Source organism: Amphibalanus amphitrite, unplaced genomic scaffold, assembly GCF_019059575.1.
Source record: "Amphibalanus amphitrite isolate SeventyFive unplaced genomic scaffold, NRLGWU_Aamphi_draft 000063F_arrow, whole genome shotgun sequence".
NCBI lineage: Eukaryota > Metazoa > Arthropoda > Thecostraca > Balanomorpha > Balanidae > Amphibalanus > Amphibalanus amphitrite.
Genome location: NW_024881559.1, coordinates 413,211 through 428,462, shown reverse-complemented (window position 1 = coordinate 428,462; position 15,252 = coordinate 413,211). Strand labels below are relative to the sequence as shown.

Genomic DNA, 15,252 nt, shown 5'->3' with positions numbered 1-15,252 from the left:
AAGTCTGCAAAAAATGCATTGAACACGCTCACTGGTTAGGTAAAAACGTCGGGCATTTGATATTCAAAACAGAAAGTAGGTACTGACCTTTGAAACCAATTGGCTATATTTTATATTGTAGGTACAAAACCGTTTCGATATTAGCGGCCATAGTACAGATACGTCACACATGATCAAGAGCTCAGAATAGCTGTTATTTACCTCTTAGTATCTACACAGATATTTTCCTTCACACTTTCCCTTAACGGCTCTTAATCCGCACAGTTTCAATATGATTGGTGCATTTCCTAGCCACTCCCATTCTTGATTCATGCACGTTTCAGCAACCATTGGTATCGGCGCCGTCAGCTTGCGAGTGAGGTCACGAATGGGCAACAGAATAAGACCATCGAATGTAAGAACTTTGGAACAAATAACAATACAAACCATCGTTGTTATACCAAGGACATACACAAACAGAGCATTTATTTTCACCGGCAGTCACAAGTCAGTGCAATGTAAACATCATTGGTGTGGCCTGACCCGAGCAGCTGCGGCTCAGTTCTGGCAGGCGGCGGTCGGTCGGCCCTGGCCAGTTCCCACACACGGGCCCTCCTCTCGTGACCGCCGCACCGATGGTGGCGGAGATCGGGCAGAAACACGGCTCCATGGAGTCGACCCGCGGAGCTGGCACGGACCCTTCACGGAACGGTGCTGAGACGGGACGAGATGGCACGGTTCGTTCACGGACGGCGCTGAGTTGGGACTCGGCGAGCGGACGGGAGGGCAGACCGGTGACGTTTATAATGTGCGGCGCCAAACGAGGTGAGAGTAACGCTTCGATACTGTGGTGCCGGCCATCGCTCTGTGCCGCGCTCGGCGCTGGTCGTCAGCCGCTACTGACTTTCTCGTGAATGACAGTCGTGAATGACATTTTGACCGCTGTTCACAGATGGGAGCTGCAGCCTGCAGGAGCGTAATTGGAGCCCGACATAGCCACAGGTACCTAGTGTTCCTAATTCTTATTCTCTGAGCCATCCCTTCCATAAAGGGAGCACACGTCGTAGCTACACGACACAGTGGTAGACGTAAAAAAAAAACAAGTAACAACCCTTAAAATAATGTTACAAAATGATACTGGTAAGATGATATTCACCTCATTCCCTGTGCTGTGAGCGTTAGGGTATACATGGCCCATCTGACGGCATCCTCAGATGTCACCGATAGTTAAGTCGATAATAGGCTCATCTCGTTATCACATTTGATAACTCGAGCGACTTCAAGGCACATAACAATGGACACATCCATTTTGTCAATGCGCTCATCCAGCTACTGGCCCGCCATTCCGTTACCATTTGATGACAGGCTAGTTAACCCTCAACTGGCAGCCGACATTCAGGGCGCGCGTGCAGGACTGGCGGCCCGGAAGGGCGGATGCACACTACACAGAGCGCACGCAGGCTCCCAGCGTGAGCGGTGGCTCCGGCCGGTCCGGCACGTGCTGGAGGCCGTCCTCGCCCCGCCCTGTCCGTGTCGGAGCCACGGCTGGCCGTCACGCCAGGCGGGCAGCGCCGTTCCGAGCCGTACCGAGCCGCCGCCGTGCAGACGTCTCCCCCAGACGGCCCTTTGGCGACTCTCCGAGCACAGTTCTCGGAGTCATCGGTGTTGGATCTACCGGCGCATTCACCAATCTGCCTGTCGCGAGGGGCGGCCCGTCGACAGCTTACCAGTGTCGGTACATGGACCCGCCCATGGAACACAGTGCCGAAATCCTGTCCGCCGAGGACGGCGGCGTGGTTCGCCGACAGTTCACCAGTGTTGGTCCATGGACTGGTCCGTCGAACACCCTCTGAGCGCACTGATGGATGGCCCGCGACCCGGCCTCCAGCCCGCTAACCGCAGGAAGGCTGAAAAACGGCGGCCAGCCCGCCCGGACCCGCGCTGGTAATTACCGAAGGTCGACCGTACACATTTATCAAAGCACCCGATAAGTCAATGACGGCTCAAGGCACCGACGCTTTGTTCGAAGACGGTGCGTAAATCCTGACTCAAGCTTTGATATATCGCAACTCCTTATATGGCTGGCCGTCATCCAGGTAAAAATGGAATAATGAACAACGTAACGACATTCCGTGAGTGGTTTCTGCGTGCTGTGATGCTTGACGGTGAGGTCAGAGTGGAAAAAGTGAAACGTGCGACTCACTCAGGACGACATGAGCAGTGCATTCGGGCCAATCTGAAGAGACGTAAAACTTCTCGAAGTTGACAGGTCTGATGCCTGTGACAGACCAACAGCACCCGGTAAAAGTGGCCCGGTCACAGGGAGGTTCAGACTCGCCGCCAGACATCATCGGAAATGGACCAAATGCTAATTTGCAGGTGCAGCGAGTGCACAGTCCCCTGGTGATACGCCCACCTTGTTATGGCACGCTCGTTTCGTCAGCACTCTGCAGCAAGCAGGTCTTCCCTAGTATTTTTTTTTTATCATATGCTTCCACTTTCCAGCGCCTTGGAGCCAGACAGACCTCGGGTATTGGTGTCCATTTACAAGGAACGCCGCGCTAAATATAGCCACTGCTGTCACGTGCAAAGTGTTAATTCGCTGGGAAGGTGGGCCTAACAAGTCACAAAGCCTGGGCGTCAGCCCCTTCTGTGTAAGGACGGGCATTGCGGGTCATTTATAACCGTGATGAATGAACAGACATTCAACCCGTATGGCCGACCAGGCCCGAATTGCATGTGGACCCAGGTCGGAAGTCTTACAATCGTTCAGCACCCAACGTTTTCAACCAAATAGAATGCCTCACACTTTCTCTTTCTCGCAAGCTTGGCCTCACTCCCTCACTCCCTCGAATTGAACAGCATTCAATAGCTTATCGAACTATTAAACTTTACCGAAGGAAAATGTCAAACTGATGCGCTATTGCACTGCTCCACTACTGACCGCTGATAGGCATGCCTACACAGTGCTCGTATACATTTCGTGCCGTTTTGCGTTATAGTCATCACAAAGAAGCAGGTACGAAAGTCTTGCAGTTGTTTTTGAAGCAGTAGCCCGCTCAGAATTCTACCTTAGAAACCCGCCGCCTGTTCACGAAATCCAATCGACTTGCCTATACCTATCTGCCACATTCGCCAGTCTGCCCTCCGCGGAGCCGGCGGCGGCGGCGGACCACGGGAGAAAAACGATCAGCGGCGGCGCGCCGGCCGGGGAGGAGCACCGCAGATGGTATCGGCGGCCGGGCCGCCTCCCCGCCGCGGATTACACCCGGCCGGACCGACCTGGTTGGGCCGACAGCACACCGGCGCGGCCCCGGGGAGCGCTGACGTCACCGACGATAAACTCCGCAGTCGGCAACGGCTCAACGGAGAAACGGGGGAGTAGCGTTCTCGAGGAAAAGGACACGCTTTCGATTGTAAGCATACAAGTACAATCCAGAGCAAGGATCGCTCGTACAAACTTGACGACGTGCATTCGTTTTATGCATTATTCGTATCGTCATGCACTTACTGGAAGCACTTGTCAATATTCTTGGAAGCCTACACCGCAGGCAGTTGGCATAATTACCTACTGGTTGTTGTCCCGGAAAGGATGAATCCAAATCAGCCATCGCATAAAACGTGATTCCATTTCCCTGAAGGTCGATGTCAGGCGTTTATGACGTGTTTGGAAGGTCAATGAGATACATTATGCATGCAGCCCGGCCCATATTTGACTCCTTGAGTGACACTGAATTCTGAAATCAAAACATGAGTGGCTGGGAACCAGGGAACACTGAATATTAAAACAAAACTAGTTCTGCCGAACGTTATCAACTCTCAACGAGCAATGTAGGCCAGACAGTGTTTAGTGTCTGCTTGCATGGATAATACACCGTTCACTGTCTATTCCGGCCGTTAGGCTCTTATCACAAAGCGTATCGGTCAGTGACGCCCATTCTGCGAAACCGGCTCGACTTCAGCCGAGCAGCGGCGGTCGGCTTAGTTTCAGCCGCCGCCGCCGGTGTTCCAGATTCCCTCCCGGATCCTCGCCGACCGTTCCCGCTGATACCCTGCATTCGGGACCCGACCGCCCCACACTGGCCGGGCGAGCGGACTGGGGAGTCACGGCGCCACAAAGACACTCTGTCTGGATACATATGACGTGACTGCTGCGCTCCGGCCGGCTCACGGCTCGTCCCTGTGAGAACCAGAGCCATCCGACCGCCGCGCCGGGGTGAGCATCCACCGGTGGTTTCCGGCCGCGGCCGAATAAGGACCGGCCGACAGGACGGCCGGCGCTGTATTAGGCGGCCACCCGCCGGCCGGCCGCGGCAGGTGTCACCGCAACAAAGGAAGCGGGCGTACTCGGGATTCAGGGCGCACAACAGGTGCAGGGATCGGGTTAGGCCGAGCCAGGCGCTGCTCGACATGGAACCACCCGCTAAACGCAGATGAATATACTAGGGAAGAATTGGATGGGAATCACCTTCCAGAGGAGCGAGCTAGATGCCACGGAGGACAGTGAGCACAGCCATATACACACAGGGCTCGCACGGGGCCTAGACGGGAGTGGGCTCACTCAGACATGCCCGAACCGGGGTAGAGCGGCCCGAACCGGGGTAGAGCGGCACGAAACTGCTATGGCACGGGTGGTCTCAGATAGCATGAGATAACTAGGACCAGACGGGACAGGGCGGAACAAGGGGAACATGACAGCGGCGGCCAGCCGGGCCGGAGTAATGCACGGCCAGACGGCGGCGCGGCGGCGCTTTACCGACGCGACGGGCGGCGGTCGCGCGCGAGCCGCACGGGGACGGATGTGGGCGGCTCCCGACAGGACAGGGGAGCGGCGACACCACGTGACCGGCCGGCGCGGCGACACGGCGCGTCACGTGACTGGACGGGTTCGGCCCGGAGCCGGCCCTCCTAATAAGGCGGCCGGCCGCTCGGCGCTGAATACGCTATCGTGACCGGGCCGGCTGCCGTCCGCCGCCGAGACGCGGCCCACCAACATATATGCATACATGCATGAGCCAGTGTAAGGCGGTCAGTGTGGTTGGCTGGCCGGCGACTTTCCTAGGCTTCCTCCACCTCCCTGTTCGGCGCCGAGCCGAATTCCGGGAACGGGACCGGACTCGGAGCTGGCCCACCCAGGGATAAAGAGAGAGAGAGAGAGAGAGAGAGAGAGAGAGAGAGAGAGAGAGAGAGAAGAGAGAAGAGAGAGAGTGAGTGAGTGAGTGAGTGAGTGAGTGAGTGAGTGAGTGAGTGAGTGAGTGAGTGAGTGAGTGAGTGAGAGAGAGAGAGAGAGAGAGAGAGAGAGAGAGAGAGAGAGAGAGAGAGAGAGAGAGAGAGAGAGAGAGAGAGAGAGAGAGAGAGGTGCCGAACCAAAGTGCGGACCTACATAAGGGACCACAATCCGCTCCATGTGACCACGCCTACGGTACGGTCCGCTGAGATCAGGACCCGAGGAGGTCAGGGCATCGACTCATTACTTGGAACCGAAGAGACCCTTGGAGCAAATACAAATGGAATCGCTTGTCCAACGAGCAGATGATAATAGAAGCGGCACTCCGAAGAAAAAAGCACGTTACCAGACTCAGCTAGCTAAGAAAGGCAACCAACAGACAACCGGTCGATAAAAATGCACGAACGTAGCTTGTAGTTAGACGTAAGCACTCCTGAGAAGAGGACTATACGTCAGAGAAACTCGCTGATCGGCGCGAGGAATCCTGACTCAGTGCCACCAAATCGCCAGTAGACAGTCAGACTCAGCGCTAAACGTGCCGCGTACGTCAAGCCTAGTGATGTCAATTACAGAAAATCGTGATACCAGTATAACGCCTTGACGGGCGACTAACGGAGCGAGGGAGAGGGTGGGCCTTGCACGTGCGAAATTGCAAGGGGTACCTCCAACTGACTTGTGCACAGCACCCTACTAACCGGTCTCTAGCGATGTGCCAAATTTGAGCACAATCGGCCCAGCCGTTCTCGAGATCTGGAAGCGGCACCCTGCACGTGCGCACGTGCAAAATGGGTCCCAACTGACTTGTGCACGGCATCCTACTAACTGGTCCCTAACCGTGTACCAAATTTGAGCGCTATCGGTCCAGCCGTTCTCGAGATCTGGAAACGACCCCTGCACGTGCGCACGTGCAGCAGCACCCCAACTCTGGCACATGGATATGCAGTGCCTAGTGGGTGCCTACCTACATGCCAACTTTCAGCGCAATCGGCCAAGTAGTTACCGAGATATTGCAACAATTACAAAAGTGACACCTCTTCGTTTTGCACGTGGGACGTGCATAAGGGGTCACCCACATGCATCGGGAATAGTCCAATACTTGGTAGAAGGAATGAAGCTACCCTACAAAAATTACCGCGTGTAAATCGGTCAAGTGGTTGCTGAGATATAAGCCTCGCAAAAGCGTCCGCACGGCCGGCCGGTCGGCCGGCCGGCCGCTCATACTCAGAAATTTCTGTTAATCTAAGGAAAGACTACGCTCGCTTCGCTCGCTCCGTAACCAATACCAAACCAAATACAAACAATACCCATGGAAAATACCAAAACCGAACCGACTTGGGAATATGAGGGGGAAATGCCAACTTTTTACCAAATTCTCAGCCTTTTTTAGATTAGTGAATATTCACAATTACCAACAAAATACCAAATGCATTAGCTTTGAAATACCAAATACCAAGTTGGTATCGGTTTGGTATCGGTATATCAAAAAGTCAGTATCCGATTGACATCTCTAGTTAAGCCCGAAGGAACATCACAATGATTGCCGCTGAAGTATAGGTAAGCCACACATTGTCGAGTGTAGATAAACAAAGACAAGTATCACGATATTTACCCGCATGACTGATTGATGCTAAAAGAAATAAGTGAACGGCAGTAGATAGGTAACAGGCCACGTTTGAACAAGGTTAATATCAGTTAATAGCTATCTAATTTCAACGATCTTCTATTGCAGCAATGCATGCTAACTTTTTGCAGTGATTATCATATCACCCCATGGCCAATCCTCCATTTAACGCCGAACACTTTGATGTTTTTTAGGCGTTTCAATGAAATTATTGATCGATCCATTACCTTCGTTTACCGGCCAGGCAAAACTCTATAACTGGGAAGAACCCGTCGAATTCTTACTTGGCTGCGATTTTGGTAGATGCCTGAAGCCATGGGTATTCGACTGCACGCTGAAGATGGCAGAGGCAAAGGGTTATGTAGAAGTGACATTTTCCTACTTTCTTAAGAAGATAAAATTATTCATTTCTAACATGGGTGGAATGTATAATTGTCAGTACAATGTATGTGCCTACCTAATTATTCGCTCATCATGCAGCGAACGTGAGATAAAGCCATGCTATTTCCATTGGCAGATAAGCTGAAAAAAGCGGAACGATGATAAAATATTTGATGCATCAGGAGCAGGACAACTTTGCGAGAAATGTATTGGTAGCTTGGCAACGCCATCTTTTCCTAGTACTTAGCAAGGTTATTGAACGTCCAGATTCGTCGATAATGTCAACGGAATACAGGAGTGCACTGAAGTTGCGTGGTGGCACGGTATCTTCTCTGCACTTCACCAGCGGAGAACACGTGAACCAAACGGGTAAACTGAGCGCCGGATGTCCGTACTTAAAGGGACCCTCCCACCTTCAAAAAAGTTTATGAATTGGCATGAAAGTGATGTCGCTCGGTTCAGAAAGAGCGAAAACGAATATCTACCAAATTTCACCGAAAAATATTCACCGGTTTTCAAGACATTAGACTTTTACTTTTGTTTACTTTTTTGGGATCTCCGCTGTTTCTAGCGACTTTATTTTAGAAGTGCGGCGTTTGCGGCAGATGTTGCGCGCAAATAGCACATACCACCGCGTGCTACAAAACGTTTTAGTCAAACATTTGAAAATCGTTAGATATCTGCGCTGACGTCACACATTCAGAGGGGTATTCCTAAGCATTAGCCCCTCTGAATCAAAATGCTGCAATTTTGAAATTCAATATTTCCGATTTAAGGCATTTCTCGATGTTGTGAGTGCCGAAACCGGTAATTGTGAGCCAGGGACCCCATTTTGGCTATCTCAACTCAAATCTAATGTTAAGGTGGGAGGGTCCCTTTAATATCCCTCTCATCCAGACGCAACATTCGAATTTTATGTAGCCTGTAGGAACGCTATATAATGTCGTAAGCGTCGCCTTTGTACCCATTGTTGCCGTTATATATCATTATGCATCCTAGCCCTTCCACTAAGCATTGCATGGGCATTGGGCATCACAACATCTCAGCATATCCACGAAATGCGGATGGGTTCGCAAAAAATGCCATGGCGTCAGTGCAGACTGCAGACGTCTTCCTGGATTGCACCGGCGCCGAGTATGGTCGTCCCGTTGTTCGGCTGGCGCGTTCACAACTGTTCGATGTGGGTCACCCTGTGGCAGTTTGGACTCGTGTGACGGAGACGGTATAGGTTATAGAGGAGTGGCGCTGTGCTGTCTGCCAGCGCCGCCCTTTATATGGCACTGGCACAGACATGGATCGAAGGCGAGCCGTTCCACGTCATACAGATGTCTGCCCTGTGCAGTTCATTGCAGTTCACAGTGCCATCGTGCACAGCGCCGCTCAATCGCTGGATCGAGTACCTATGGTAGTTGAAAACAAATAAATACATAAGTGGAGATTCTTCCACCTTTGCAATACATTAACAATAGAGGTGGCAAAATGTGGACCCGAGGACCCGGTCCAAAGAACCAGTCTGGACCCATATGGGTCCAGACCGGTTCCTGGGAACTTTCTGACGGGTCCAACTGGGTCCTACCATAAACTATACATCGTGCACACTACACATTATTGCAAAATATGAAGTGAATGAAGTGAATGTTTCTTTACACACAGTAGCTCATGAGTATTCCCAGTGGAAAAAAGGTTGTTTTACATTATGCCACTTATGATACCTACAAGTAAAACAACCTGCGGTTATTAGTATTAATTGACTTTTGGGGACCGGGTCCAAATGGTTCCGATTCCAACTTAGACCGGGTCCAACTGGTTCCACAAATGTCCAGTCGGGTCTGGTTCGAGTCCGGTTCCCAAATTTTTCATCTTTTGCCACCTCTAATTAACAATACCTACCTAAAATGTGGACTTTCAGGTTGCAGCACCGCAAGACTGACAAGTCCAATGGCATAACAAAGGAGAAGCCATCGCTGCTTCAGGTGCAAGCCGCTGTTTGCATCAGCAATGGTGAACAGTTCGGAGACCGGAGTTTCATAAATTATAATAAGCCCCGTTACCTACGTCATTCCCCACCAATTCCGTATACGCGTTGATATGCCGCTGGTCGCTCGATCATCTGCCAAACTTCATGAGAGAATACTGGGGGTGCATGTTTTATATGCGGGCCGCGGCACGATTGAGAAATGCGCGACATGTGTCCGGAGGACGGCGGGCTGTGACGCGGCACCTTGCAGTGACGTACGGCCGGCGGCGGCCGATTCCAGCCGCAGATTGTCTGCACTGACTGGCGACTGCCGTCCTGAGTCACGGCGCGCCGGCCGCCCATCGCCGGCTATCGGGCCGTCGGACGCATGCCGAGTGGCGGCCGGCGACATGCACCCGCGCGGCGCCCGGCCGCCGCGCTGACGACTTGATCGGATGTCAACAGCCGCCGGTCGACCATCAGTCAGACGCATTTACGAAACGACACACAGCACCGCCCGCTCGTCATAATGAGACAATAATATCATCGGTTATAAGGCGGCATATGATCAGACAGTAATTTATTGCAGTTGTTTCCACTTAACGATTCGAAGTAATATTTGCATTAGTTAGCACCTAGAAACAAGCTCATAACTCAAATCGCACTACGTTTTATGTGCGAGGCATGACCGAAATACGCCTCTCGATTATGATAAACTGCAGCATGCTGATTCTCTCTGGACTCTGAGGCATGCCCGCTGCATTATAGAAAGTGTCGGCGGGTCGCTGGCCGGCCGTTTGGCCAGAGGAGATGAAGCTGATACCCATCGTTACACATACGGCTGCCATCGATCGTAACTCGCAATGGTAACTCGCCCGGGAAGGGGCGCCGCCCGGGAAGGAGCGGGTCACGACCCGGAGAAAGACGGCGGGGGTGGCGGCGGAAATAGCACGGCGATGATGCGGCGCGCGGTCGGATGGGAGCGAGACGCGTAGAGGAACGCCAGAGACGACTCATTCCCAGCACCCACCTACACCTGGTCCCAGCCTAGTGCCGGCGTTCTGTCTGACCGGGGCCGTTGGTCACGGCTGGAACCGACATTCCGCCACGGTCGTTCTTGTAGCACACGGCCGGCTCTGAGCCGTGACAGTCGGCGACGGAGACCGTTTGTGGCCGTGAGCGGTGCCGCATTCCGGCCCGGCGCCGTGAGCATGTCATTGAGTGCCGGGCGGGTGGATAGCGGGGACTGGCCAAGGCGCAAACGAGTCCCATCGTCTGCCAACGCATCGCACATGGCCACAGATCACCACGAGCAGCAGCGCTCAGCAGCCACATCGGCCATCCTGCCGACCGGCCGGGACGGATCCAGAGGGGCCGTCGTGCCCGTTCAGAGCCGATCCCAGAGTGACCAACGCCCCAAAAGAGGACCAGGGTGACCACTGACCGGCGCTAACCGACAGGACAGACACCATGGTGACCGGCGCCCCCGGGCAGGGCCGAGCCCAGTCGACCGGCGCGCCCGGCAGCACAGACGCCCGAGTGGCCGACGCGCCCGACACGAGACACCTTCCGGACAGACGGGGTGGAGGAAAACCGACACTAAGCCAGTCAGGGCGTGCGGCTTATACAGTAACTATACAGAGAACCAGAAAATGCGCCGATCGCGGGGTGAGATAGCCGGCCCGCTATGGCTGCTGCGGCGACCCCCCTTCTGTCAAACATCTCCCACTCGGGGATTCCAGGCTCCAGCTGTATGAGCATTCAGCCGTTCTTTTTAATAATTAGAAGGACCGAGTCTTGGGCCTGCGTCATACTCATGCCTAGGCACTTATCGCATACTTTCGTCGCACAAATGGAGACTCGCCGTTCGTCACAGTTTCGTCGCACAAATGGAGATTCGCCAGTTATCTTACAAAATATTGCCTAATCGAGTCACAGTCAAAATGTTAAAATATAATAGATTCAAACATTGAATGTCGATACGGTGAAACACGAAATGGAGCATGCAGAGCAAGCTGACGGAACGATTGGGCTCCGCTGTGGGTTTGGGTGCCGAGAAGAGAAGTCAACTTTGAAAAGTTTAGGCCCAAAACTTTGGTCTAAATACGTTTCAAAATGGAAAAGCTGGATTATACAAAACGTCTACACCCTTACTGCAACAAAACCGAGAATGTAGAGAACCGAGCAACCTCGATTATGTGAACATTTGCTAACTCATTTATCATATTTTCGAATATCTACTTATTGTAGAGTGAAAATTAAAACAAAATGCTAACCAGGTTGCCCCGACCTAAGCAAAGCCCAGGATTTTCACCTTGTTAGTTAACCGTTTAATGACGATATACCCAATACCAATCCATGACCAGATAACCGGGATTCGAGATGTACCTTGGTGGACAGCCAGCAGTGCGCACCCACTCAAAAAGCCAAAAGACATGCTGTGGTTGTGGACGACTACAGCGAATGCCAGATACACCTTCCACGTACTATAGGGCACCTGGGAGCCGTCTCCCGTCCATAGGTAGGTTTCCCGAGAAATGACGTCTGTATCTCGCCCCATCCACTGAACAGAAGGGTAGTCGGTGTATGGCCTGGCGATGACTCACGAGCATAGATCAGAGGTGACTGCTAGTCGCAGGGTCTCCCCGACTGTGTGCGCGGTACGGTACGGACACCTGCCCAGCTCCGTGGGACCGAGAGACGGTCTCTCTAACCGAGACATCGCCTCTCACCGAGGTGAGGATCGCGCCCATGAAACGCTGCGGCGCGGGGAGCAGACAGTGCGGTCTACGGGGACGGCTGGAAGCAGCCGACACAGCTGTCCCCAGCTACCCTCGCAGCTGCCCCGTGGGAGGGCTGCGTGCTCGGGTTTCGCCACCCGTCACCTCCCCCAGACTGAATACACCGGTCGTGTCGCAACTGGAGACCTATCGACGGCCCATCTGGTAAAACTGCCTCTGCCCACGCGATCCCGTCCCGCAGACGACAAAGCGCATTCTAATTGACGAATGATTTGTGACACGTCTATGTAATCAGTTTATCTGATGCCTCGATCAATGAAAGAATAAGGCTGTGCAGGCATGTAGCGATGCGCCTGAAGCACGCTGCAATCACTAGGAACACACCAATGGCAAACCATAGCAAACACTTCATGAAAACACATGGTTTCCCCTACATCAAACCCAAACGAATGCAAATGGGGAGGGAGGGGGGCTGAGCGTCCATATTGTGCCAAGGATCAGACCGCGATGATCTCGGCAGTTCGATGGGGTGACCGGGCCCTGGTGTGTCGGTCGGCGTCGGTACTCACCGGTCGGTCGGACGGCGCGTGTCGGCCGGCCCCGCCTGCTCCCACACGTGCCGCGCTACTGCCGGCCCCTGCCGACCGGTTGCCGCAGCCGCGCCGGCCGAACGGCGCGGGGGCGGCGGCGGCGGCGGCAGCGACCCCGCGCGCCGCGCCCGCACGGCAGACCACAGAAACGCCAGCTCTCCACCTGACCGCCAGGTGTCCCGCTGGCTTACAACAGCGCCAATCGCTTGGTTCTACAGGTCCGCACAGGTGACCGGAGTTCTCTGAAATGGCCAGGACAGTGTGAGGAAGTCATCGGGACAAGGAGTGTTGCGAAAGGATAGGAGAGAGAGAGAGAGAGAGAGAGAGAGAGAGAGAGAGAGAGAGAGAGAGAGAGAGAGAGAGAGAGAGAGAGAGAGAGAGAGAGAGAGAGAGAGAGAGAGAGAGAGAGAGAGAGAGAGGCGATGCGAGGATAATACCGCAGTGTGCGAGTCTTACAGTCTGACAAAGAATTACGTAGATGGGAAAGGGATGACAATGGAACGGAAGGCGAACAGGTTATCAAGCAGAGGCATAAGTTAAACATGATCAACACCTAAACTCCCAGCTGCATCCAGAACAGCCCCTCCTTCCCTTGTTCATATTGTTTCGCCCCACTAAAGCAGCCGAAGAGTGTCCCATTCGAGGTGATCGTTCAGCGGGTCGGGTTGCCTGTCCCATCGTGGTACGCCCTTCCAAGTCAGGACTTCATTCCCTTTATCTCCTTTCATTCCACGACCCTGTACCGGCCTAGTTTGTACATACATGGCCTCAAACTGTTCAGTTGCTTTGAGGTCAAAACGCAAAACCACAAGTCGGAACAAAAGCACAAACAAATGATGATGAGTAGCTTTCTGTATTGATGCACAGACTCACACAATTCACTGGCACGCTTACCAGTACATACGATTCAACTGATTTCAAACGTCTCAAAAACATGTGCACCAATCTGGTGATTTACGTCAGCCAATAGACGTCCAGGCGCTATCTGGTTGTAATAAGTCAAAATGTGCATATTACCCTATTATAATGTATCAATTAATCGAAAATAAAACATTCCAAAACAAACATCTGTAAACAGCATGGCATTGACAGATATTACCTCCAGTAAGCGGCAATCTCACACCACAATCCAGGAATACATAAACTGGCTCGACACCTAGCTTGTTAATCATTCCCTTTGATGACATTACGAAAATTATCTTATCATCAGTCATCACATACCTTCGGAATGTTTTAATCAAAAAACTCACAGTAAGCATATTCTGCAATTATTCACGGTTATACTTTCTAACATTGATCTAGCAACTTTTCTCACTGAGTGGCCACTGGTACCGTCAACAGGTCAGAGGGACCCGCAGCCGCCGCCGGTCTCCGCTGGTGACTGGTACGGTACCCTGGGGTACCGCAGCCTGCCGGTGGGGGGGGGGGGGGGAGGGGAGGGGCCACCGCCGCCGGTCTCCGCTGGTGACTGGTACGGCACACAGTGGTACCGCAGCCTGCCGGTGGGGAGGACCCGCCGCCGCCGCCGGTGTCCACTGAACTCATGGTGCCCAGTACGGCACACAGTGGTAGCGCAGCCGGCCGGTGAGGGTCTCCGCTGATGCCCAGTACGGTACACAGTGGTAGCGCAGCCTGCCGGTGGAGGAGGACCCGCCTCCGCCGCCCACCACCGCGTTACTCGGCGTTGGGCACGTGCAGCGGCTGGCCGCGCGGGTCGTCGAACCGGTCCATGGTGGGCACGCTGGCCAGCATCATCAGCGACCAGACGAGCACCAGCAGCAGGATCAGCGACAGGAACAGGCCTGACCAGATCGGGATCGTGAAGAACGTGGTGCAGTCCCAGGCGCGGCCGAACGTCTCGGGCGCGTCGTCCGATAAGAACGCCTGCACCTGGTGACGGACGGGCCGCGGACGCCGTCAGACAGGGAACGGGAACACCGACCGACCGCCCGGAGCACCCACACACGACCGGCCGCCCGGAGCACCCACACGCGACCGACCGCCCGGAGCACCCACAGACGACCGGCCTCTCGGATATGCGACCGACCGCCCGGAGCACACGGCGCAAAGTAGAAAACAATCAACCACACTCGCAACTCTGCCATCAGAAGCGATAAGAAAAGAGTCCACGTTAAAACACAACAGAGGCTTAAGGCCTGGCTACACTATGTTTCTGCATGCGTTTGTTTTGCGGGTTTGCGTGTTTTGCGAAATATCGTTCTAGAAAAAAAAACGATATTACGTTTGTGTGATTTTTAAATATCAAATTTTAGTTAATATGAGTTATATTAACTTTTGTATATAACTAATACACAACTTAAGTAAAAACTATAATGAACTATATTATTAACCCTCGCCCGCACATGAAGGGGTTGGTTGCCACCCCCGCTCCCCTAGGTAGTTAGTTTTTCTGCTCTGCACTTAACATTTTTAAAGCTAGAAGCCTGATTTTTTTTCGCATGGCTGCTTCTCTATCCTTTCTAAGCGTCCACTGAAAATTTCAAGTTTCTGTGGCTTTTGGTTTCGGAGATATGGCCTGTCATGTCATTCATTCATTCAGGTCATGTCATGACCCAAATGACCAATAAATACCTAATATCTTGCGTTGGCTATGGGTCTTGTGAGCTTTTGACACCTTGATTTCGGTATTATTATTATTATCATTTTGCTAGTCCTACCTCCCACCTATCATGGAACATGTCATTCGACGATGTACAGATGTCAGGGTCAAGGTGAAGGTCAACCTAGGTCATCTA

The 15,252-nt window shown here is 53.0% G+C and overlaps 2 protein-coding genes across 16 annotated transcripts in view; both read right to left on the bottom strand.

Annotated features, from left to right (window-relative positions):
- LOC122378674 (proline-rich protein 36-like) overlaps positions 1–12,704 on the bottom strand; it is a 41,421-nt gene extending 28,717 nt beyond the window's left edge. Inside the window, exon 1 of one of the 3 annotated variants that reach the window (XR_006256062.1) lies at positions 12,476–12,704. The gene's annotated coding sequence lies outside the window, so the exon portion shown is untranslated. The remainder of the gene's footprint in view (positions 1–12,475) is intronic. The other 2 variants (XM_043360009.1, XM_043360008.1) reach the window with 2 other exon arrangements.
- Positions 12,705–13,337: 633 nt separating this feature from the next.
- LOC122378671 (V-type proton ATPase subunit S1-like) overlaps positions 13,338–15,252 on the bottom strand; it is a 32,085-nt gene continuing 30,170 nt past the window's right edge. For 11 of the 13 annotated variants that reach the window (XM_043359993.1, XM_043359997.1, XM_043360001.1 and 8 more), the window contains one exon: positions 13,338–14,386. In XM_043359993.1, coding sequence (XP_043215928.1) covers positions 14,171–14,386 — 216 coding nt within the window. In that variant the 3' untranslated portion in view covers positions 13,338–14,170. The remainder of the gene's footprint in view (positions 14,387–15,252) is intronic. The other 2 variants (XM_043359994.1, XM_043359998.1) reach the window with 1 other exon arrangement.